A 24711-nucleotide genomic window follows, 5' to 3' on the forward strand; every position below is an offset into this window, starting at 1 on the left:
CGGCAACCAAATTTGTGCACAATAATCCATATGAGACCTGATCAAGGCCTTATACAATTGCATCATAACCTCTTTATTTCTGTATGTCAGGGTCCTCCATATTATTGCCATTATCTGATGTGATGTCTTCACAACTTGTGCAATATGACTACTGAATTTCAGGTCCTGCTCCACCATCACGCCCAGATTTCTCATCTCCTCTTCTTCCTTTAAAGTTTACACCACCAAGTGCATACTCTGCATCCCATCGTTGTTTACTAAATCTCAAAACATTGAACTGACAGTTCCATTTACCTGCCTATTCAAGTCCTCTTGTAAGGGCATAACATCCACTTGACTCTGCATTGTTCTCACCAGTTTTGCATCATCTGCATATATTCCTAATAAAAGTTTTCTTTCTCAATCTCCTAAGTGATCTCACATCCCCTATGTCTGAAGCACTTCAGAAAAAATAGCCAGAATAAATGCAATCTCTGTGTGGCTTGCAAGAATTTCCTACCTTTATCTGTTCTACTAAAGCTTGGCTCCCTTCTCCATCAGTGCTTGGAGTATATAAAGTGCCCTGCTCCTTGTAGACCATGCTTTGGATTGTATAATCAGTTGGAAAAAGATCATCATGCTCCATCACAGTAAATTTAGAATAGAGAAAGACTGTTTTTGGAATCATAGCTGCTCTCAGAAATCAGCCTATTTTGAATAGATATGGTTGCATTAAACAATATATATATGGGAAACACTAATACTTTAAAGTCCTAACTAGGTGAGGTGGCCTAGGATATAAACTAGGATTTCAATGCTTTTCACTTAATTTTGTGCTGTAAGTGTCATATTGTACTCTGACGATGTCTCCATGAGTGAGATGAAATATTGGAAGAATTAAATGTTATTTTTAATCCTTTCTCAGTACTGTTTCACTCCCTTAAGCCTCTAGCATGAGTTTCTCTCAGCACTTTAGTCTTAACACATGGCCTAAGAGATGATGGGTAGAAAACCAGTGACATGCTTATCAGTTTCAATAAATTCTTCTGTTGGTAGAATTAGCATTGCAAAGTACTAGAATGAATAAATGGGGTTGTTTTAGTAAAATGGCATAGGAAAGCTTTCTAACTTCTTCTCTCCCCATGTATTAATTTTGAATCTGGAGAGTAAGTGCATATTCATCAGTTTTTTGGTAATGTACAGATATTAATAAAAAAAAAAGTTTATTTAAATTGCATGGTACAGTTGTTTAATGAAGAAGCAAATATTGATTACTTTAATTAAAACATCATGAGTAGAAGGCATGATTTACCTAAATTTATTCTAGATGTCATTTCTTATTGTTTAGGTCTAATTTACTTGGTACTGCTTTCACTCTCTATGACTCTGGAGAAAACCCAAAGAGGTCTAGTATTCTTTCAGAACAGTCTGGTACCAGATGTGAAGTAGCTGCAATAGCTTATGTAAGTGTAATCAGTATATTTACTAATCAAGAATAGTAATGAAATAATCTTTCACCAACATTCATATATAACTGTTCATTTAAAAAAAAAAAACAAATTTGCTCATGTAAGTATGAAGCTGAGGTATGTTGAATCCAGACTGGCTTTATTAAGGAGAAATTATAATCTCTTTCTCAAGAGGTTGTGAACTTTGTATTCAAGTTGCGGCACACTCAATTCAAGCATGATTCATCAAAAAATTCCACAAGAAACAAAGTGGCTTACACAACTTTACCAAATGATTCATTCTGCTCTGAAAACCAAAACAAGTGTCAGACTTAGTTGATAAGAGTTAATATGGCTAAAAAAACTTACACTAATACAGTATAATTTTTTTAAGGAATGGCTCTGTAAAGGTACATAATTTCTAATTATACTTGTAGCTTTCATTGAATGAAGAGGAATAAAATTAGTCCTCATTTAATAATTCATTTGTCTATGGACAAACAACTGAAAGGAAATAGCAAACTTCTCTTAGATACCACTATAGTTAGATTGGGACTTTATTATCATCATCCTAAGACCCCATGGAGTCAAAGACTCATCTAGGAGGTCCCTTTGTCATAAACACAGCTCATCATATCTACCTTAAACATATTCAAATTCTCTGCATGCAAAAAAAAAAATGCTCTCACTCCCTCCTAGGGATGACCTCTTGTTCTCCCACCATTTTATGAAAAACCTCTTCAAAATATCCTGCAACAATTCCTTACCAACATATATGTCTCTATCATATCACCCCTCTTTCTCCTATATGCTAGACTCTTTAAATTGCATTTTTTAAACCTTTCCTCATATTCAACATTCAAGAGATTAGAAACTACATTAGTCATTCACCTCTATACCCTTTCCAACATTTCTTCATCCTTTTGAAAACCAGGTGACCAAATCTATGCACAGTAGTCCATATGTGGCTTAATCAAGGCCTTATAGAATGGAACCAGAATCTCCATCTGCCCAGAATTTGTTGTGTTGTCCTCAAAATTTTAGATCTTTATTCATCATCACCCCCAAGATCTCTTATTTCCTCCATCTCCAAGCATAAATTCTACATCCCATCTTTGTTTCCCAAATTTTAAAACCTTACATTTGCAACATTGAACTGGCATATCCACACATCTTGTTAGGCCAGATCATCTGCAAACAGTTAAATATCTCCTTCTAAATTTTCCCCAATACCATTAACCTGTATGCTAAACAGGTTAATGGTCTTAAAACAGACCCCTGAGGCACACCACTATAGACTTTCCTGTTGCTCCCCCATACACAACTTGTTGATAGCTATCAGACAACCAATCTCCAACCCCCATCTGCTATAGTTTGACTATCCAGTTATCATGTGGTAATTTATCAAAAGCCTTTCCAAAATCTAAGTGTAGTACTGTGTATCCATCTTCCACATCCAATGCTGCTGCTATCACCTTATTACAATATGTAAGAGTTTACTAAAACAAACATGATCTCCCTTTAGCAAATCCATGCTGTCCATCTTTGATGATTCATAAAATCATTGTTGTCAACCAATTCTGGATCCTGATTCTCACCAGCACCTTCAACACAACTGACACACAGATAGGCTTATAATTTGGTGCTTAAATTCTTCCTTTATGAAGCAGAACAATCTTGCCTTCCTTCCACTAGTTTGAAACTTGACCCAATTTAAAATAAATATGCCAACTCCAACAGCCTTATTAAGTGGCACCTATTTTACAGCTCTCTGTTTCGATCAACTACCATCATCATCTACACCAACGCTATTTACTTCCCACCACCACTAGTATTTTCTTTTTTTGTAAATTGCATGTTTTCATGCACACGTTGCCCTTATATCATTTTCTTTGCTGGCTACATATCGAAAGAACTCCCTTGGATTTTTTTTTGCTTCATTAGCTAACTGCCACTCACATTGAACTTTTGCTACCCTTACCAACTGAGTCACCCTCCTGCCTGTATTCCTCATGGAATTGATTATTACCTCCATAATTAATGCCTTTCTTTTTTTTTGATCTTTTCATTCATCCAACATTATTTAACTTTCTCACCCTTGGAATACATTTTGACATTGCTTCTACTAGGTAGTTCTTGAATATCACCCAACTTCTCATAATCACCAGCCTTGTAGTTCCACATACCCTTTCCTCGCATGGTTGCTCTCACCAACTGGAGGGAGATTTGACATCTCCTTTTTAATAACATTCTCTGACAAGATGATCAATTCTAAGACCCTCAATCCTTGTGTGCCCTGTTACATACTGCCTGAGGTAGTTGTCTCCAGTTGTTTGTCATAATTAAAATTACCCATTTCCCATTTGCTTATACATTTCATGGCAGTGGTGCACTCATGATTTAATTTTGGTGTGGGGAGCCGAGTTGAGAATACACGCTATGCATTGCATATGACCGAGTATCTGCAGTGATCTCCTCTGACCCAGCTCAGACAAACGAAGTAGTGCTTGGTCTGCCTGAGCACTGCTTTGTTCGCAGCAGCAGTGATTCCCACCTTATACGACTGCTAATTCATAAGTAGAAATAGAAGACACAACATAAATAAAAAAATGAATTTTAGTTAGGAAAAGATTTTTTAAAAATGTTTCTGGTGTTTTATTCATTTTTCCTTTTTTTGGGGGGGGGGGCGGCCCCCTCCCTGGGTGCGGCACTGTTTCATGGTCACCACCCTCCACATCCCAGGTCTATAGCAACAAAGCATTTTATTCTGTTCACCTTTATCTCATACCGTACTGTCTCAAAACCATTAGCACTATTTCCCCCTTGCATGGACACAACTGTTTGTCTATCATTAAAGCACTCCACCTCCCTTTTTACTCTTTCTATCTTCAAGAAATACATCATACCCTTCTGTCTCTATTCCTGTCTGGATGTCATCCTCATCTAACAATTTCTTGCTTATTCCCACAATTTCTAGGTGAACAACTCAATCAATGGAACCATTTCTCTTGTTTCTGATACTTCTAGCATTTACATACAAATATAACAGTTCATTCTTGGATCTGTAACAAGTTTCACTGACATCACTTATTAGATATAACCTCTCCATGCTTTCCTCAAGCCATTTCTTTTTCTCCTTGGTTGCATTTGAAGAAGGTTCTGGGATGATTGCCTACATCTCCTTCCCTTTTTGTACACAACCTCTCTCATGTTGAGTTCTCCTGTCCACTTTCATTCATAAGCCCCACTGCAATCTCTCCTTCCTTATTCCCAAAGATTACTTCTTGCTTGTTCAGATTCATTTTCTGCACTCATTACTTTCCCTTCAAGCAGCATTCTCTCCAAATGACTCACACCAAAACCATTCAGATACAGTCCAATTCTTCCTTCAAACTCATTCCACTCTCTTCACACTATTATCTTTTGTCCTTCTCAACAGCCTGCTGATATCCAGTCTTACATTCTTCTTGTTCCTACTCATACCCAACATCTCATTCACTCTATTCATTTTACCTCCTGTAAAACAAACCTTGTGCATCTTCTCATTTACGAAACCTCTAATAATTGAATTGTCATACAATGTCACTTGCGGATCTTTCATTACTTTTTTATACTGACATCATTTGTATTGTTCACAAATTCAGCTTTCAAATCGTGCATTTCTTTTTTCATCATCATTCACTATTGCTTATCGCCAATCACATACTTGTTTGTTATCAACCCCACTCGCTCACTACCTTACTGTTAATTTCACTCTGTTTTTCAATGCCATTATTGCCCATCAAGCTTTTCTCACATAATCTTCAACTGCCACGTTCCATCAGAATATTGCATTTCCTATATATCCACACTCATTCTTTTCTCTTATTCAGCCTCTCTACATAAATATCCATGAAATTTTCCCACATGCATACTACATTCACAATATTAACTGAATTTTGTTCAAGTGCCTTTTAAATTTGTTATTTAGGATGTATCAATGAACATTTGTAGTTGCTCACTGCAGGCTAGAAAAAAAATATCATGTTTGAGATATATAGCCAGTTTCATTTCCTTCCCCCCCCCCCAAAAAAAGGTATTAAATGAATGAGGCTATCAATTCACTGTAGCAAAGTGTGTAAGGTTTTAAAATGTTTGGGAAGCAAAGATGAGATGAGAGTATAAGATTGGTGGGACTGATGCTGGTTCTCAAATTTTAGGGCCATTTTGCAAAAATTGTGAATGCTGCACAGTAGAAGTAAGGATATTCTGATTCCATTGTATTAGACCACATGTGGATTACTGTGCACAGATTAGGTTGTCAGGTTTTAAAAAGAATGAAGATGAGATTTTTTATGGAACTGCTGGAAACTCAGGACTTTCAGAACTAATTTGAGTTGGGAAAGTGATTTTTAATCGGTGAATAGTCTGCTTTTTTCTACGTTTTTGAGTGCTAAATTGTTTCTCTGAATACGAGTGTACTTCAGTGGTTGTTTTTTGGAAGTTAGTTGCTGTCGCGATATAATATATTTTGGTACCGTCAGAATCGAACGCGTAATGGTGGAAGACAAAACGAAGCTAGGTTACTGTATTTAGTACTAAATGTTCTGATGTTTGTACTTTTTTTTCCTCTTATTTATTAATGGAATAATTATTAAAGATTACGCTACTCGGCAGTAAGGAATGATGGTGGATTCAGCAGCAGTCGCAAGTGGCGTAATGCCAAGTCCTCCGCCATTTAAGAACTCAATTATTAGCAATATTATAAGGGACTTTGTGGCATGTATGCATCTCGGGAATTACATATGTGGCTTGTTAAAGAGAGTGGAGAGCGTATGTGCGCAAAATGCAGGCAGTTGGAGGAAATAAGTACATTAGATATATCCGACTTTGTTGCTCCAGGAACGGGGAATGAATGTAGGAAGACAGGTAGTATGATAGGAGAGAATGAGAAAATAATAGTTGATAGTGTGGAAGGTGTGAGTGACTGTGGAAGTTTAGGAGATGGTTTTGTTTGGGAGAGTGAATTTAGATTAAGAGTAACTGACCTGCAGAGGGAGATAGATGAGTTGAAAGAGGAGGTGGAATGTCTTGTGAATGAGAGCAGAAGTATGAAAGATAAGATTAGGAGAATGGAAGAGATAAATGCAAGGAGAATCAGAGTAGGAGAGAGAGAGAATTTAGGGAGTATGAGTGAGAGGTATGGGGGTACTAGAAGAGGAGAGAATGGAAACAGTAGAAGAGAGGGAATGAGAATGCTAGAAGAGGAGAGAATGGAAACAATAGGAGCGAGGGAATGGTAAGAGGTATAATGTATGGTGACTCAATGATCCGTGGTGTTCAAGATAGGATGCGTGAGGAGTGTTTGCCAGGAGGAACAATAGAAAGGGTGGATGAGATGATTGTGATGGTAGGAACGAATGACTTGAGTGGTAATGTAAGTCGGGCAGCGAGAGATATGAGATTTTTGCTTGAGACTGTACGGAAGAAGACAGAGAGAGGAAAAATAGTGTGCGTGTTGCCTAGGTATGATAATGATGAGCTGAGCAGAAGAGCAGTGATATTGAATGGCATAATAGCGAGAATGTGTGACAAGAGAGGACTGGTATATGTGGATGCTTGGAGTGCATTTGAGGAAAGAAAGGAGTTGTATGCTAGAGACCGTTTACATTTGAATGAGGAAGGACGTAGGCATCTGGAGAGATTGCTGTTCTGAACGAGTCAGTGTGTCCCAGGGAGGATGATAGCAGGGGTGGCCTCTTGTGGGAATGGATACTTGGGAGAAGGGAGACAATGTCAGGTAACACTGAGCCCAGAAGGGATAATGCTGGGTATAGAAACAATGGCATTTATATGTTTTATACTAATGCCAGGAGTATCCAGAATAAAGGAGAGGAATTGGTGGCGCAGATAGCATCAGCCTGGCCAAAAATTATTGCGATCACTGAGACGTGGTTGACAGAAGGGGATATAACAACAGGAATAGAAGTCGCTGGGTATAGCATTTTTCGTCAGGATAGGAGGGGAAAGCGTGGTGGTGGGGTGCTGCTTATGATAAGTGATGACCTATGTCCTCTAAGAGTGGAGAATTTGGAAGGAAGTGAGACAAATGATTTTGAGAGCGTATGGTGTGAGGTAGAGGTAGGCAAGACAGGATATTTAGTGGGGTGTTGCTACAGACCCAGGAGCACAGAGGATGGGGACCAGGAGATGTTTAGACAGCTAAGTTTGGCAAGTGCAAGAAGAATGATTGTTATGGGAGATTTTAACTTCAGTAGTATAAATTGGAGAGAGGAAGATGCATGTAGCAATAGAGGAATGGAATTTCTAGAATTCTTGAGGGACAAATGTCTTAGGCAACAAGAGGTTCAAAAGTTTTGGATTTGGTTATAGCATCAGAAGAGTTGATAATAACTGAGTTGACGTCTCTCCCACCAGTTGGAGAGAGTGACCATATGGTGTTGACTTGGAAAATGAATAGACATGCAGGAGTATCAAAGAGACGGGAACTTATAATTCCACATAAGGCAGGCGATTATAATAGTCTTAGACGTCAACTTCGGGAAGTTTCATGGAGGGAGGAATTGGAAGGCCGGGATATCACTAGTGCGTGGGAAATTGTGAAAGAATATTTGTTATCAGCAATGGTAAGTTGTATACCACGAGTGAAGAAGAGGATGCAATTTGGAGTAAAGTGGATGACAAACAATATTAAACAGGAATTGCATGCGAAAAAGAGGCTATGGAAGAGATGCATGAGGAATATAAGACACAGGCCAGAATATGAGAGGAGATTGGCCCTAAGATCCAAAGAAAATCCTAGGGAATTTTTTAGCTATGTGGCCAGTAGGAGGAGAAATGATATTGTGGGATAAAAATGGGAATAGAGTGACTGATGCAGAGGACATAGTGGAATTGTTCAATGAACACTTTATTGGAGTATTTCATCCTAGAGGAGTCAGTTTTAATGCTAGAGGGATAGGACTGGTTTGAGATCTGGAGGTACAGAAGGAGAGTGTGTTTCAGATACTGAGTACTCTGGATGTCAGTAAAGCTGTGGGACTGGATGGTATTTCGCCACGAGTTTTGAGAGAATGTGCTAGGGAATTGACAGTACCTTTAACCTGGCTTTGGCAAAGGCGCCCAGGGAATGGAAGGAAGGGAAGATAGTGCCATTGCATAAGGGTGGTAACAGACTGGAAGTGTCTAATTATAGACCAGTCTGTGTGTCATCAGTAGTTGTTAAGATCTTGGAGAAAGTAGTGAGGGACCATATACAGCATTGGGCAGATGAGGGTAATGTTATCTGTGAGAATCAACATGGATTTGTGAAAGGACGCTCTCGTTTTAGCAATATGCTAGCCTTTTATAATAAAGTTACAAGAACATTAGATGAGGGAAAGGCATATACTGCAATTTTCTTAGACTTGGCGAAGGCATTTGACAGGGTGCCACATGATAAGCTGATATTTAAGTTGCAGCACATGGGTCTGGATGTCAGATTAGACAACTGGATTCAGGATTGGCTGTCTGATAGGTATCAGAGAGTTGTGTATGGTGGAGCAGTTTCCAGGAGGCAGAGGGTTACAAGTGGGGTCCCACAGGGCTCAGTACTAGGACCTATATTGTTTAACCTTTATATCAATGACATAGCCAGTGGATTGCAGGGGGATATTCAGTTGTTTGCGGATGATGCGAAGCTGGGAAGGATTATTAGTAATAGTGCAGATGTGGTAGCCCTGCAAGAGGATTTAAATAAGCTAGATAGATGGGCAAATGAATGGGGGTATCAGTTTAATGCAGCAAAATGTAAGGTCTTGAGGTTAGGGAAACATCGATGGGATGAGTTATACTGGAGTTGATGATTGATAGAAACCTGAAGTTTAGGGGACATATTGCAAAGGTGGTGAAGGTAACACAGAGGATTGCTGCTATTATGAGAAGGACACTGACCTGCAGAGATAAGAGGGTTATCATTCCGTTGTATAAGTCTCTGATCAGACCACACTTGGACTATTGTTCTCAGATTTGAAGGGGATAAATTAACTGTGGAAAGGATACAAAGATGGTTTCAGGACTGTACAAGGATAGTTATGAGGATCGGCTGAGAGAATGTGGACTGCAGAGTTTGGTGGATAGAAGAAGGAGAGGTGGTTACAGGGTTGACACTGGGGAGTTCTTTCGCTTGGTTGAACAGCGGGAAGGAGTGATGACAAGAGGCCATCCCTGGAAGTTACGAAAGGAAACTGTGAGCAAGAGGGTAAGGAGTGGTGGGAGCGAGAACGGTCAGTGAGTTTAAAGAGTGGTATGATAGACTTTGTGTTTCTCAGGGGGGGGACCTCGCCTCGAGGAGTCTTTTGACTCCTTGGAGGCCTGAATAATAATAATTTTCTGTCATTAAAAAAAAAGACAATGGTAATTCAATCAGAACTGTTGCTGAATACTTTTGCACTAAAAAAAAATTGTACCTATATATATGAGTATTAGTACCATGGATGGATGAAGAGTTAGCTAGAAACCAAACATGGAAAACCTTTTCAAGCCTCCAGGAAGTAGTGAACTTCATCTCCTACCAAAAGACAATCATTGACATCTGAACTTGCAGCCTTTTGGAGAGTTTCATGCTGTCCACTCTGAAAACTAAGATATATATAAGTTGTTTTCAGTCAGTGACTAGAATAACTTTCTTCAGCATTAATGGAATTTTGGCATAATCATGTAGATCAATTTTAAAAAAATCTACCAGAAGAAAATTAAACTTCATATTGGAAAAAATCCACTATATAACATTAAAGAGTATCATGTAATCATGCATTTTCCAAACTACACTTTGATGGATGTTGTTCTCTTGGCACCAAGTGGCCTAGTATCTGTGTAAAACATTTGAGGCATTCTATCTGGTTTAATGTCTTATCTTCTTCTTCAGAGTGTCATATTTATTAATTCTCTTCCTATATGAAATTCAATTATGTTTTTTTTTTTTTATTCCATATGAATATGTTGGACATTTTAGAAGTTCTTAAGATGTATAAAGAGGAAATTATTTAGGCACCTTTTGTGGTTTCTCAACACCTTGATAAGTTCAATTTTCTTTTCGAGGTTTCAACTTTATGCTGTCAATAATGGCAGTAATATTTAAGCTTAGTCTGTTTAAAAGTGTTTGACTTATTTAGAAAATTAACCTGGCAAGTGTTCATTCAATTTTATGACTTGGGAATGATTGAGATAAGTAAAAAGTTGAGTATTTTCCACAGTGCACCGATGTATTTCAGAAAGTTATACATAGCTGAAATGTTGATAATAAACATCACACATTATGAAAAACTATTATTATTGTCCTGACCATCATGGGAGATGAACGATAGTATCATACCACTCTCCATGCAAAAAAAAAAAAAACTTACCTGTTATCCTTTTACAACTTCCAGAGATGGCCTGTTCCACCATATGAAAAATCTCCTTCAACTTGAAGTCTTGATCATATCCCTCCCCTTTGCCTTCTATCCACCTAACTCTGCAGTTCACATGGCCTCAGTCTATCAACATTATACAGGCCTGACATAATTTTTGTTATCTATCTCTCGAATCTCTTCAAGGGGAAGAGATGGATACTTCATCCCTTCAAATCCAGATGTCTGATCGAAGCTTTATATAATGGGAACAACACACTTTTATCTCTTGTGGTCGATGTTCTCCTCAACATGGAACTTTAAAACTCTATCTACAATACCCCAAGATATTTTGCTTCTTTCAATTTAACTCCACCAAGTGAGTATGAAGCATCCTTTTCTCAGATAAAAAATTTTAATACCTTATATCCTCATACAAATTTGCCCAACCTCCTAGCTTATTCAAATCCTCTTGAAGAACCAAAATATCAGCATAATACTAATAACCCTCCCAAGCTTCACATCATATGCCAAAAACAACTGATAATGTCCCTGTAGTCCTGTGACAATATCATTGACGGAGAGAGATTTGAGCATCTGTGGTGCCGTAATTGAATCCTGTGGAACTCTGCTTGTAACCTACCTAGACTCTTACATCTATCAGGGAGCGAGTCACCAATTCACTCCCTAACCTGATACTCAAACCATACGATGCAACTTACAAATGAGCTTGTCATGTAGCACCCTGTCAAATGCCTTACCCTCATCCACTGCTTTTGTTACACTATTGTAAAAGATAACCAGATTACTAAAACAAGAGTGCCCTTTAACAAATCCATATAGGTCTGCATAAATAGTATTACCTTCATCTTCCCAAAAAGTTTAACAACTGCAGAAGAAATACAAACAGGCCTATAGTTTGATACCTCTATTCTACCACCATCCTTACACTTTTGGATTGCATTGCCAATCTCTGAATATTGATTACACTAAATGTCAATAAGGCAGGAGGAGACTAGATGGTGAAATTCTGTTATGGAACTGGGTGTTTAATGAGGCAGTCAATCAGAAATATTCAGTATCTCCTATTTATTATAAATATTTTATCGTGTAGATTTCTTCAACTTCACAAATATATCATTTATCTTCATGATTTTTTTCTAGGAAACAAATGTTTTAGGATTTAAAGGTCCCAGAAAAATGACTGTTATTTTACCAGCTATGACAGAAGATCAGAAGAGAGTGGATATTAGGCCTGTTTTAGTATGTATATCTACTTATACAAAGCTTGTTCATGTTGATCTATAGACATTTTTTAATGTAGTATTTGCTGAACATTAAATCTCATTGCGTTTGTAGCTATGAATATAAATCATTTTCTGAGTGGATACCATATCAAACTTTGTGCAATATTTACAAAAAAAAAGTTTATATTTTTATGACCTACCCACAATAAGTTATCAACTAATAGCAGATTTGTTGATGATGGTTAGATAATCGGTAAATCCTGTTCTATAGTCTACATGTGGTCTCTTTTCGCATTAGGTTTCCATAAAGCAACAGAAATCATTTACTACCTGAAGACTTGCAAACCAAGTAGAGTCATTACGAATTTGACTCTTCAGGGTGACTTTAAACTGGAGCCTTCTCAGTAAAAGCAGGTTCTACTGTATTATGTAAGTCCCATCAAAGTGGAGAATACATCAGGTTTAATGTCATTTTTCTTTATAATGTAATCCAACAGCTGATGAATAAAAGTGGATATAACAAATAATTATAAGCCCTTGTTATATTCATATGATTTTTCAGCTGTTCATATTAAAGTAAAACCAACACTTGTTTGTCCTTTTTGATGAATAAATCTTACCTGGAAGAACACAGTTATTATTATTCAGGCCTCCATGGAGTAAAAGACTCATCACAGGAGGTCCTTCCTAGAAAACACAAAGTCTATCAAACCACTCCTTAAACACACTGACTGTTCTCGCACTCACCACTCTATCAGGCAATGCATTCCATGATTCAACCACCCTCCATGCAAAGAAACGACTCCTCACCCTCTTTCTCACAGTTTCCTTTCGTAACTTCCAGGGATGGCTCCTTGTCATCACTCCTTCCTGCTGTTCAACCAAGTGAAAGAACTCCCCAGTGTCAACCCTGTAACTACCTCTCCTTCTTCTATCCACTAAACTCTGCAGTCCACGTTCCCTCAGCCAATCGTCATAACCAACATTGTACCTTTTCCACAGTTAATTTATCCCCTTCAAATCCTGGGGACCAGATCTGAGAACAATAGTCTAAGTGTGGTCTGATCAGAGTCTTATACAATGGAATGATAACCCTTTTATCTCTGCAGGTCAGTGTCCTTTTCATTATTGCAGCAATCCTCATTGTGAAGGTAAAACAATGTCCCTTGAATTTCAAGTTTCTATCAATCAACAACCCCAGATCTCGTCTCGCCTACTTCTTCCAGTTTAACTCCTCCTATAGAGTATGCACTGTCTGAAACCTCAATACCTTACATTTTTCTGCATTAAACTGACCTCCCCCATTCATTTGCCCATCTATTTAGCTTATTCAAATACTCCTGCGGGGCTACCACATCTGCACTATTACTAATAACCCTTCCCAGCTTCATGTCATCTGCAAAACTGAATATTCCCCCTGCAATCCACTGACATTGTCATCGCTATATAGGTCCCAGTAGCCCTGTGGGAACCCACTTGTTATCATATTGAATTTTATGGATCATCACTATGAGAGCTTTATTTCAACCAACAGGCTGTGAACTATTGATATTTAAGTGGCACTTTTATTTTTATCACTTGGTGAGACCACCACTCTGCTAATTGGATGTCTGAAATTACTTCAAAAAGTTCCCAGATTAGCTTACTTAGAATATATATTCTAGGAATACTGTGACTAGGCATAATAATGGAAGAAAACTCACATTGGCAAAAATTCCCTATCTAAAGGAGACAGATCACTGAATCTATTTAAGTTAGGACAATAGAGTAATGTTTTGTAAAGATGTGCTTGTAAGGAATCTTGTCATGTTCCAGTGAACTCTATATTTAGTGGTGATAGCATTCTGAGTAATCCCAACTGTTCAGGCTCATGATATAATAATAATATTTCATAACCTTCATGAAGTCAGCAGACTCATTGTGGGAGGCCCACTCAACCAGCTTTGAAATTATTTACACTACCTGTACTCCACTCTCCATGTAAAAAATCTGCTCCTCACTCCTATCTACTCTTTTTTATAATTTTTCTATATTAATCTGATAGAATCCCTTAACTAACTTGAAGGTCTCTTTTTCTCCTATCCACATTCTCTCAAAATCTTTTCATAACCAAAAGGCCTGATATCACTTTGGACCCTCTCTAGTGTGTCCGCATCATAATGAAAACTAGGTGACTAAATCTGAGTGCAATAGTCCATATGTGGTCTGACCAGTGCCTTATATAGAGGGACCACCATCTCCTTATCCCTACATGTTAATGTACTTTTTATAGCAACTATACAATACGATGTGTCCTGCACCAATACAGTATGTAGCCTTATATCTCTGAATCCAAAAGTGTACGTAAAATTGCAACCCCACTCATTTGTCTGAGCTAAAAGTCTATTCAGATCTTCTTGTAGAGAATTAACATCAGCACTACTCCTGATAATTCTACCTAACTTTGCATCATTGGTAAACATTTGAAGATCCCAATAAATAAGTTAAACAGTAGGACCCAAGAACAGAACCCTGAGGTATGCCACTGGTCACCTTCCTTTTCTGAGACATGGTTCCATCATACACAACTTGCTGCTATTGTTGAGAAAAGCCAATCCACCTAACTGATATACTATCTATTCTGATTGTCTGCAGCTTATACACCAACTTATCATGTGGTAATGTATCAAATGCTTTTGTAAATTCTAAGAATATCACTGTATATATGATCCTCCCTTATCCAACACATTCATCACCTTATCATAAAACATAAGGAGATTGCTAAAAACGAGACCTGACCTTCACAGAGAATCTTATGTTCATCAACCCAATCCTGTATTCTATTTCTAACCAATATTTTGATCACAACTGTAGATATACAGAATGGTCTATAATTGGAAACTTCTGTTTTTGGAAGAGAGGTATTATTTTGCCTTCTTTCCGCACCTCATACTGCAGGACATGGCTAACTCGTTTGCACATTCTTTAAAAATATGTGGTGATATGCCATCCACTCTCATAGCAACACTTGATATACCTCTGATTCTCACCTCCCTTCTACATGTTGCACAGCATCATTCAAACCACTGTGATATATACACTGATGAAGTGCTTGTTAAAAATAATTCGCTATGGTTACTCTGCTACCATAGCTGAAAAATTCCCTTAGATGAGTTTTGACCTGACTGGTCCTCTTATATATTTTACTTTTTCTGGCCTGTACTTTATATTCTTCATACATCTGTTCACTGCCTGCTTGATTTCCTGTTTATTCATACTAAAGTTATGCACTTCCTTATCATTTCCCATGTCCTATCAACATCTTTTCTATTGTACACAATTCATCAATGATAGTTGGCTATGGAGCTTCTAATAATCACCCACCTTATGGTTTCATATATAGACCTTCTTGATGACAACTTTTTTTTTACTATCTTCATGATCACTTTCCACAACAGGTGGCAGAGTAGATACCTCATTCACAACCAACATTGATAAATCCACATTTCTATAATTGAAATCTCCCATTAGGATCATATTCCTTTTAATTGACCAGCTAATCTGTCTAAACATTTAGCAATCAATACTCTCCACATTCCCTGGCCTATGACAGCATCCTATTAGATATACTACTCTGTTGATCTCAACTTCGCATGTACTACTATTTTCCACTTAAACTCTTGAAGGACACAATTCCTCTGCTGCCATTAACAATGCTCCCCTCCTATCCTACCATTTCGAGTACTGACAGTATACCATCCTCAGTCAGTCAATCAATGCTACAAACTCAGAATCTTTATTTCTGATACTCCATACATACAATTTCTCCACTCTTTGAGGCCATCCCATCATACTGCACTTTTCTCTTTGTTCTGACTATCCCTGCTTCCTGATTTTCATTTATATTCTTATGATCCCCACCATTTTTCACTGCTATAATCACTTCCTCACCTTTTGTATCCATCCTTCCACAACGTGTCTCTCTTACTCTTAGCAGTACTAATTTCATATGGACCCTGTAAACTCTTATTAAACAACAATCACTCCAAATGACCAACACCAAACTCATTCAATCAGCTTTGAATCATTCACAAATTGAATGCTCTCTAGCCATTTTGTCATTCAGTATCATTGCTTTCCTTCTCAGTTCACTACTGTAATATCTGGACAACCAACTAACCACTTTCTCAATGTCACTATTATTCTTCAAATCCTTTTCCACGTTCTTTGTTTTACTATTCAAGTCATTTGTGCTCACCACTAATTCCGACACCCTTTCCTTCCTTTTATGCAAAGCATCTGATATTCGTTTCATTGTACCACCTGTCTTTTACACCTTTAATGATGGAGTCATCATAAAAAGCAACCCTATCATCCTTAGATATTTTCTTAACTTCCTTGTAATTTACACCAGTCAGTGGCGTAGCCGGGCGGTCCGCCCCAGGCAGCACTTTTTTCGGTGGGGGTTTCATGTGAGACACAATTTTATTTGTCGACAATTCTTTTATGTTAAATTAGCAATTGTTATTACTTAATAATTAGTTTTTAACAAATATACTTGCAACTAAAATAAACAAAAAAATATAACAAACACATTACATTTCCCTATCATACTATAATTCAAATTCTTAAAAATAAAATGCATGGTAATGCGATTGCTTTATTGGATTTTTATTATTATTATGGGCAACTCCAAGGAGTCGATAGACTTATCGAAGGAGGCCCTAACATCATGTCAAGAACAACTATATATCATACTTCGCCTTGAACTTATTCATAGTCATGACACCCACAACACACTCTGGCAGCTTATTTCACTCATTCACCACTCTCCAAGTAAAAAACCTAGCTCTAACACACTTGACGAGCTTCCATGTATGGCCCCTAGTCCTTCCACCACTAGTCCTATTCTCAAAAATATCTTCTGAATTAATCTTATAGAATCCTTTCATCATATCTCCCCTTTTCCGCAACCCACAAATCTTCAACCTGTTATCATCTTGGTCACTCGTCTATGGATTCTCTCCACCTCCTCCCCATCAAGAAGAAACTCTGGCCACAGTAGTCTAGATGGGGTCTTATCAAGGCTTGATACAGAGGAACAATAGCCTGCTTGTTAAAGTGATTTGATGAGCCCCTTAAACTACAACTCCCTATCCACCAACACTCCCAAATCCCTTGCCTCGTCAATCTCCTGATGCTAATCTTTTCACCCCAAAATGCATAACCTTACACTTTGCCACATTTAATTGACATCTATTTTCCTTAGCCCAGTCCTCCAAACTATCCTGCAAAATTTTGACATCCTGTGCACTCACTATTGCTCTACCTAACTTTTCATCATCAGCAAACAAATGAACACTTCCTCTCAGATCCTTTCCTATATCGTTAATGAACAGTAGTAGTCCAAGAACAGAACCATGCAGCACACCATTAGTCACAGGCCATCTTTTGGACTCTATTCCTGAATAAACCACTCTCTGATATCTCTCCATCTCATCAACCCTATATCCATCCCCATATGCTGCAGTTTACTAATTAGAATTCCATGTGGTATCCTGTTAAGGGCCTTAGCAAGGTCCAATAGAATCACTGTAAACCCATTACCCTTATCCAGTTCAGCCGTCACTGTGTTATAAAATGTGAGCAAGTTACTGAGGCATGATCTACCCTTCACAAAGCCATGCTGTCCTCCATACAGTATCCCATTTTCATCTATCCAATCCTGTATTTTCTCCAAGACCTTGACAATGATTCCTGATATGCTGATGATTGGTCGGTAATTTACAACAGCAGTCTCGGAACCTCCTTTATGCAGGGGAACTATTTTCCCCTCTTTCCACCCTCTCGGGACTAACCCAGACCCGAGACTCAAATTAAACAAAATGGTCAAGGACACTGACAATTCTTTAGCCGCTTCATACGACAAGAGCTGGTATACCATCCAATCCCACAGATGTATTGACATTGAAGTTTTGTACTAGACTATTCACCACAATTCCCGTATAAGCTATTGGTTCATTCATTCCTGCAATGTCACCACCTGGATGATATACTCTTGCAAAGTGTTCGCTCAGTAATTCCACTATATCAACTGATTCAGTTACCTCCCTGCCATTGGCATTCTTTAAAATCATTCTGCCATATATATTTTTTCTTTAACTTGCAACATATCAAAAAAACTGTTTGGGATTCTCTTTAGCCTGCATGGCTAATGTTCTTTCATAATCCCTTTGCTTTTATTACCACGCTCGATACTCTTCTGGCCTGCACTTTACACCATTCATGTGCCTGCCTGTCGCCTTTCTCCTTAAATTCCCTCCATGGTTGTTTCTTTTTTTGCAGCTCAAGCTTAATGGTGTTATTCATACATTTAACCCCTACTTGATTTATTATTCAAACTCTAGGTATACAATCAGCCATTGCCTCCTGCAAACACTTCTTAACCGCTTCCCATGTATTATCAATCCAGTCCGATAATTCCAAATGTACCCTGTCTTAATTGTAAATTCCACACCTTTAGTCACCATCCATGTCAAGACCCTATGATCACTCTCACCAATTGGTGGCAATGTGGTCATATTCGTTACAGCCAAATTCTCAGATGCAATTACTAGGTCAAGCACTCTCTGACCCCTAGTATTTCCATTACATGCTGTCTCAGATAGTTATCCCTTAATAATTGAATAAAATCCAGTTCCTTCCTCACATGTGTCCTCTCCTCCTTCCAATCAATGTTATCATAGTTGAAATCTCCCATAATAATTACCCTCCTTCCACTCATTTCTTCTATTTGCTTATGCATACTATCTATTCCATCACCTGGTCTATAGCAGCACCCAACTGTATATTTTGTTCTGCTAGTCTCAATCTCACACCAAATAGCCTCAAATAAGCTCTTTTCTCTATCCTGCAGTTCCACTTCTATTCTCCTTGGCTGCAGCTCATCAATAACACTCCTTCCCCCTGTTACTCCTGAACACACCATATCCCTCACATTAGCTATATCATCTTCTGTCAGCCATGTTTCACTAATGCCAAAATGTCTTCCTTCTTGTTCCTGCTACTTCTGGCATTAGTATACATGAATTTCAGAAGCCCATTTCTCCCATCCCTATTTTGATGCCTTATACTAACTATTCCATTCTGATTTGTTGTCCTTCCTACTCGCTCGGGCCTATTACAGACATTCAACTGTCTTCTTATCTACTCCCCCCCCCCCAATAACTCTAGTTTACCTGATTCTGCACATCCACTTCATTCAACAACACCTTTTCAAGTCTCCATACACCAAATCCATTCAAATGTAAACCATCCATCTTATATAAATCCTTTCACACATCGAACTCACTCCACACCACTCCTCCTGCATAAAGTCATTAGCGATTTTGGCCCTCCTTCTCTTCACTGTCATACCGCGGCAACAGACTCACCATCCTAACTCTTCTCTTTTGCTACCTCAAGTAATTCCTTCAAATCCTCTCTCACAGCCATTTTGTCTCATTTCTAATCATTCGTTCCTGCTGCTACTATCAGTTCTTTCATGCATTCTAATTGACTCGCTTACATCCTTAACATTCACACCAGGTTGGTATGATTTTGTCAAACTCTCATCTATCACACCTCTTACTAAAGAATCTCCATACAACACTTACTCTTTCGTTTTATTTACACTCATTTTCATACTCTTGCCATTTATTAGTTGGTATTCTTGGTAAACATTTTTGCCAATGCTCAAGCTGCCGATTTGCCCTATGTATCGCTCTGCTTAACCATGCGATCTCATTCATCATTTTTATTATCCCTTAATTCATTCATTTGTTCTGTATTTTCACAGCTATCTGGTACTACCTTGCAAATCACTATTTTCTACATTCTCACATGGAAATAACTAGTTATTTCCATATAATTGAATAAAAAAAAAAACTAAAAATGATCCAGACTTAATCTAACCCACATGAATTTGCCTCCAATGTTCTACTTTTCGATAGATCTAAAAAATAAAATTTATTTTTTCGAAGAATTATACCATATATCAACATTTGTAGGATCAGTTAAGAAAACGATGTTTAAAAAGAATGGTCCAAAAATGAAAAGGTATAATTGCACAATATTAAAATAAATATAGTTTTTTAATTAACAAAAATTATTTTAAATTTATCATTTCATATCATAGTTATATGCAATACCACGTAAACATTCTAAACTTTTTTTCAAAATTCTTTGGGCAGCTTAATTGTTACTAACATTAGTGCTGATGTTGAAAACCTGCTACTGCTCTTTCATAATTATTATTGTTCCAGGCAACTCCAAGGAGTCGACAGACTCATCGAGAGAGGCCCTAACATCATGTCAAGAACAACTATTCGACATTGACACAGTATCTATCATACCTTGCCTTGAACTCATTCACGGTCGTAGCACCCACAACAGACTCTGGAAGCTTATTCCACTCATTCACCACTCTAACACCCTTGTCAACCATGCTCTTGCCCAGCTTCCATGCATGGCCCTTAGTCCTCCCACCACCAGTCATACTTTCAAAAATATCTTCTGGATCAATCTTATAGAAACCCTTCAGTAATTTGAATGTGTCAATCATATCACCCCTCCTTTGCCTATCATCCAATCTCTGCAACCCACAAATCTTCAACCTATTCTCATAAGGTTCATTCCACAGACCTATCATCTTGGTCACTCGTCTCTGGACCCTCTCCACTTCCTCCCCATCACGAAGAAACCCTGGTGCCCATAACTGGGCACAGTAGTCCAGATGGGGTCTTATCAAGGCTCGATACAGAGGAACAACAACTTGTTTGTCTCTTCATGTTAAAGTATTTTTCAGAAGCCAAGTGATTTGATGAGCTGATTTAGTCACTTTTGCAATGTGCCCCCTAAACTTCAATTCCCTATCCACCAACACTCCAATCCCTGGCCTCATCAATCTCCTGGAGTACGGTTCCACCAATGCGATATACTGCTGCTATTCTTTTCACCCCAGAGTGCATAACCTCACTTTGCCACATTAAATTGACATCCATTTTTCCTAGCCCAGTCCTCCAAACTATCCTGTGCACTCACAATTGCTCTACCCAATTTTGCATCATCAGCAAACAAGTGAACACTTCCTCTCAAATCCTTTCCTATATCATTGATGAACAAATTGAAAAGCAGTGGTCCAAGAACAGAGCACTGCAGTACACCACTAGTCACAAGCAGTCTTTTAGACTCCACTACTGAATAAACCACCCTCTGGTATCTCTCCTTCAACCACCCTCCTATCCATCTCACCAACCCTATATCTATCCCCATCTGTTCCAGTTTACTGATTAGGGTTCCGTGTGGTATCCTGTCAAAGGCCTTGGCAAGGTCTAGTAGTATCACTGTAAACCCATTACCCCTATCTAGTTCAGTTGTCACTGTATTATAAAACGTGAGCAAGTTATTGAGGCATGATCTACCCTTCATATAACCATGTTGTCCCCCCATATAATATCCCATTTTCATCTATCCAATCCTGTATTCTTTCCTTGACTAATTTCTCTAAGACCTTGACAATGATTCCTGATATGCTAATCGGTTAGTAATTTACAACAGCAGTCTTGGAACCACCTTTATGCAGTGGAACTATTTTCCCCTCTTTCCACCCCCTCGGGACTAACCCAGACCCGAGATTCAAATTAAACAAAATGGTGAAGGGTACTGACAATTCTTTAGCTGCTTCTCGTACGACACGAGCTGGTATACCATCCAATCCCACGGATGTATTGACATTGAGGTTATGCAATAGACTACTCACCTCCACTTCATTCACCACAATTCTCGTATAATCTACTGGTTTATTCGTTTCTGCAATGTCACCACCTGGATGATAAATTCTTGCAAAGTGCTCACTCAGTAACTCAACTATATCAACTGATTCAGTTACCTCCCTACCATCGGCATTCTTTAAAATCATTCTGCCATGTACATTTTTCCTTTTACTTGCTACATATCTAAAAAACTGTTTAGGATTCTCTTTAGCCTGCATGGCCAATGTTCTTTCATAGTCCATTTATAAAAATCCATAAATTTGGGTGACTTGTGCTGCTACAAAAGCTCAATTGCAGTTTTCAATAACAGGCTTCCTTAAAATTATTTGTCCTATTGCTCTTTGGTACACAGACCAAATGTTTGAGGGAAAAATCAGTGGAGCCCTGGTTCTATTATTCCTTAGGTGACCTATGTATGTATTTGTAAACCATTCTAAAATTGGTTAAATGATTCTCAAGTTCAGAAATAGCATAAATAATATCTTGTTCTGGAACGATAGCAAGTGAAGTGATCATTTTTGAATTTAAAACGAATTGCATGAAGCTAATTGCTTATGAAGATTTTATTTGGAAAAGGCATATGATAAATTCTGTGTGGCCTGAACCCAGCTTGTTCTTCTCAAGAATACGTACATAAATCTTACTACGAATATTGATTCAGCTTTATTTATGGATGGGTACTGAGTACTCTGGTCCATTCATCTGGAATTTGACCTTCTGAATTAAACAGTGTAGCCATTGTAAAACTTTTATACCTCCATATTTTATTTTAGCATTTCTGAATTAATATTATTCTTGTTGAGAGTTTCCTGCCACCATGCTGTCACTCACCAATCTTTCAAAAATAATTACTCCATATATCAAGAATATCTTTATCATCTCTAATTCCTTATTATAGTATTCTTTCAATAGCTTCCACAATATTTTGCTTTCTTACATTTTTCTCTGTTTTTCCTGAAAGCACAAGGGAACTTGCTTGCCAGAAAATTTTGATATACGTGCTTCTTTAACTTCCTGAGTCCACTATGGACTTCTGATTTTAATATCCAAGCCTCCATGGAGTCAAAAGACTCATCGTGGGAGGTCTCTCCTAGGAAACACAAAGTCTATCATACCACTCCTTAAACTCATTGACCGTTCTCACTTCATCAGGCAAAGCATTCCACGGTTCAACCACTCCTCACCCTCTTGCTCACAGTTTCCTCTCGTAACTTCCAGGGATGGCCTCTTGTCATCACTCCTTCCTGCTGTTCAACCAAGAGAAAGAACTTCCCAGTGTCAACCCTGTAACCATCTCTCAATAGTTTAAAAGTCTCAATCATATCACCTCTCCTTCTATGCACCAAACTCTGCAGTCAATCCTCATAACTAACATTGTACCCTTTCCACAGTTAATTTATCTCCTTCAAATCCTGAGAACAGTAGTCTAAGTGTGGTCTGATACAACAGAATGATAACTATTTTATCTCTGCAGGGCAGTGTCCTTCACCACGTGTCCCCTAAATTTCAGGTTTCTATCAATCATCAACCCCAGATCTCGTCTCTCCTAATGTAGCTCCTCCAATAGAGTACGCAGCGTCCTAAACCTCAAGACCTTACATTTTGCTGCATTAAATCGATATTCCCCCATTCATTTGCCCATCTGTCTATTCAAATCCTCTTGCATTACTACCACATCTGCACTATTACTAATAACCCTTCCCAGCTTCACATCATCTGCAATCCACTGATAATGTCATTGATATAAAGGTTAACAATATAGGTCCCAGTACTGAGCTCTGTGGGACCCCACTCTTCCCCACCATGCACAACTCTCTGATACCTATTGGACAGTCAATTCTGACATCCAAACCCATGTGGTACTCTGTCAAATGCCTTTCCCTCATCTACTGCTCTTGTAACTTTATTATAAAAGGTTAGCATATTACTAAAACAAGAGTGCCCCTTCACAAATCCATGTTGAGTCTCAGATAACATTATCCTCATCTACCCAATTCTGTGTACAGTCCCTCACTAATTTCTCCAAGATCTTAACAACTGCTGGCCAATAATTAGACACTATCTTACCTTCCTTCCATTCCTTGGGCATCTTTCCCATAGCTAGGTCAAAGGAGCTGTCAGTTCTTTAGCACATTCTCTCAAAACTTGTGGTGAAATACCATCCAGTTCCACTGACACCTAGAATACTCAGTATTTGGAACACACTCTCCTCATGTATAGTGTTCATTGAACAATTCCCCTATGTCCTCTGCATCAGTCATTCCTCCTCCTACTGGTCACAAAGCTAAAAAATTCCCTAGGATTTTCTTTGGATCTCTGCTCATATTTCAGTTTTGCCTATCTTACCATACTAGTCAGTCTCCTGGCCTGTGTCTTCACCTGCCTCCTTATATTTCTTCCATAGCCTCTTTTTTTTTGCATGCAGTTCCTGTTTAATATTGTTTGTCATCCACTTTACTCCAAATTGTGTCCTCTTCTTCACTTGTGGAATACAGCTTATTATTGCTGCTAACAAATATTCCTTCACAATTTCCCCAAGTTGACGTCTAAAACGATTATATTCACCTGCCTTATAAAATAATTAGGTTTTATGTATTTGAGTCTACTGTTGAACAGTTATCAACTTATTTTGAAATGAATCATTTTTACACTGCTCAACAATGGTCTGAAAACTGATCCATTCCAGGGTTCCGTGTTTGTAAATTAATCTTGTTTTAACCTTTTTGGTGACTTGTAAGTTTTTTCACTTGGCATCTTTAATTTATACTATTCTAAAGAACAAAGGTTTAGATAGAGAAGTGTTAACTGCTCTCTTTTTTTCCTTTACAGTTTTAGAATTAAAATCAGCAGAGCATTCATCATAATACTAATTAGTGGT

The 24711-nt window shown here is 38.1% G+C and overlaps 2 protein-coding genes across 6 annotated transcripts in view; one reads left to right on the forward strand and one right to left on the reverse strand.

Moving 5' to 3' along the window:
* The window catches only part of LOC150102783 (tubby-related protein 3-like), a 514140-nt gene that overhangs the window by 446848 nt on the left and 42581 nt on the right, over positions 1–24711 (reverse strand). Inside the window, exon 2 of one of the 2 annotated variants that reach the window (XM_090398899.1) lies at positions 9897–10046. The exons of the other annotated variant lie outside the window; for it this stretch is intronic. The gene's annotated coding sequence lies outside the window, so the exon portion shown is untranslated. The remainder of the gene's footprint in view (positions 1–9896; positions 10047–24711) is intronic. 2 annotated transcript variants of the gene reach the window in all.
* LOC150102784 (protein king tubby 1-like) overlaps positions 1–24711 on the forward strand; it is a 393182-nt gene that overhangs the window by 355691 nt on the left and 12780 nt on the right. For 3 of the 4 annotated variants that reach the window (XM_090398894.1, XM_090398895.1, XM_090398897.1), the window contains 2 exons: positions 1328–1442; positions 11960–12058. In XM_090398894.1, coding sequence (XP_090255020.1) covers positions 1328–1442; positions 11960–12058 — 214 coding nt within the window. The remainder of the gene's footprint in view (positions 1–1327; positions 1443–11959; positions 12059–24711) is intronic. The other variant, XM_090398898.1, reaches the window with a different exon arrangement.

This window comes from Typopeltis vanoorti, chromosome 10 (genome assembly GCF_054136105.1).
Source record: "Typopeltis vanoorti isolate ZY-2024b chromosome 10, IOZ_Tvanoo_1.0, whole genome shotgun sequence".
Classification (NCBI taxonomy): domain Eukaryota; kingdom Metazoa; phylum Arthropoda; class Arachnida; order Uropygi; family Thelyphonidae; genus Typopeltis; species Typopeltis vanoorti.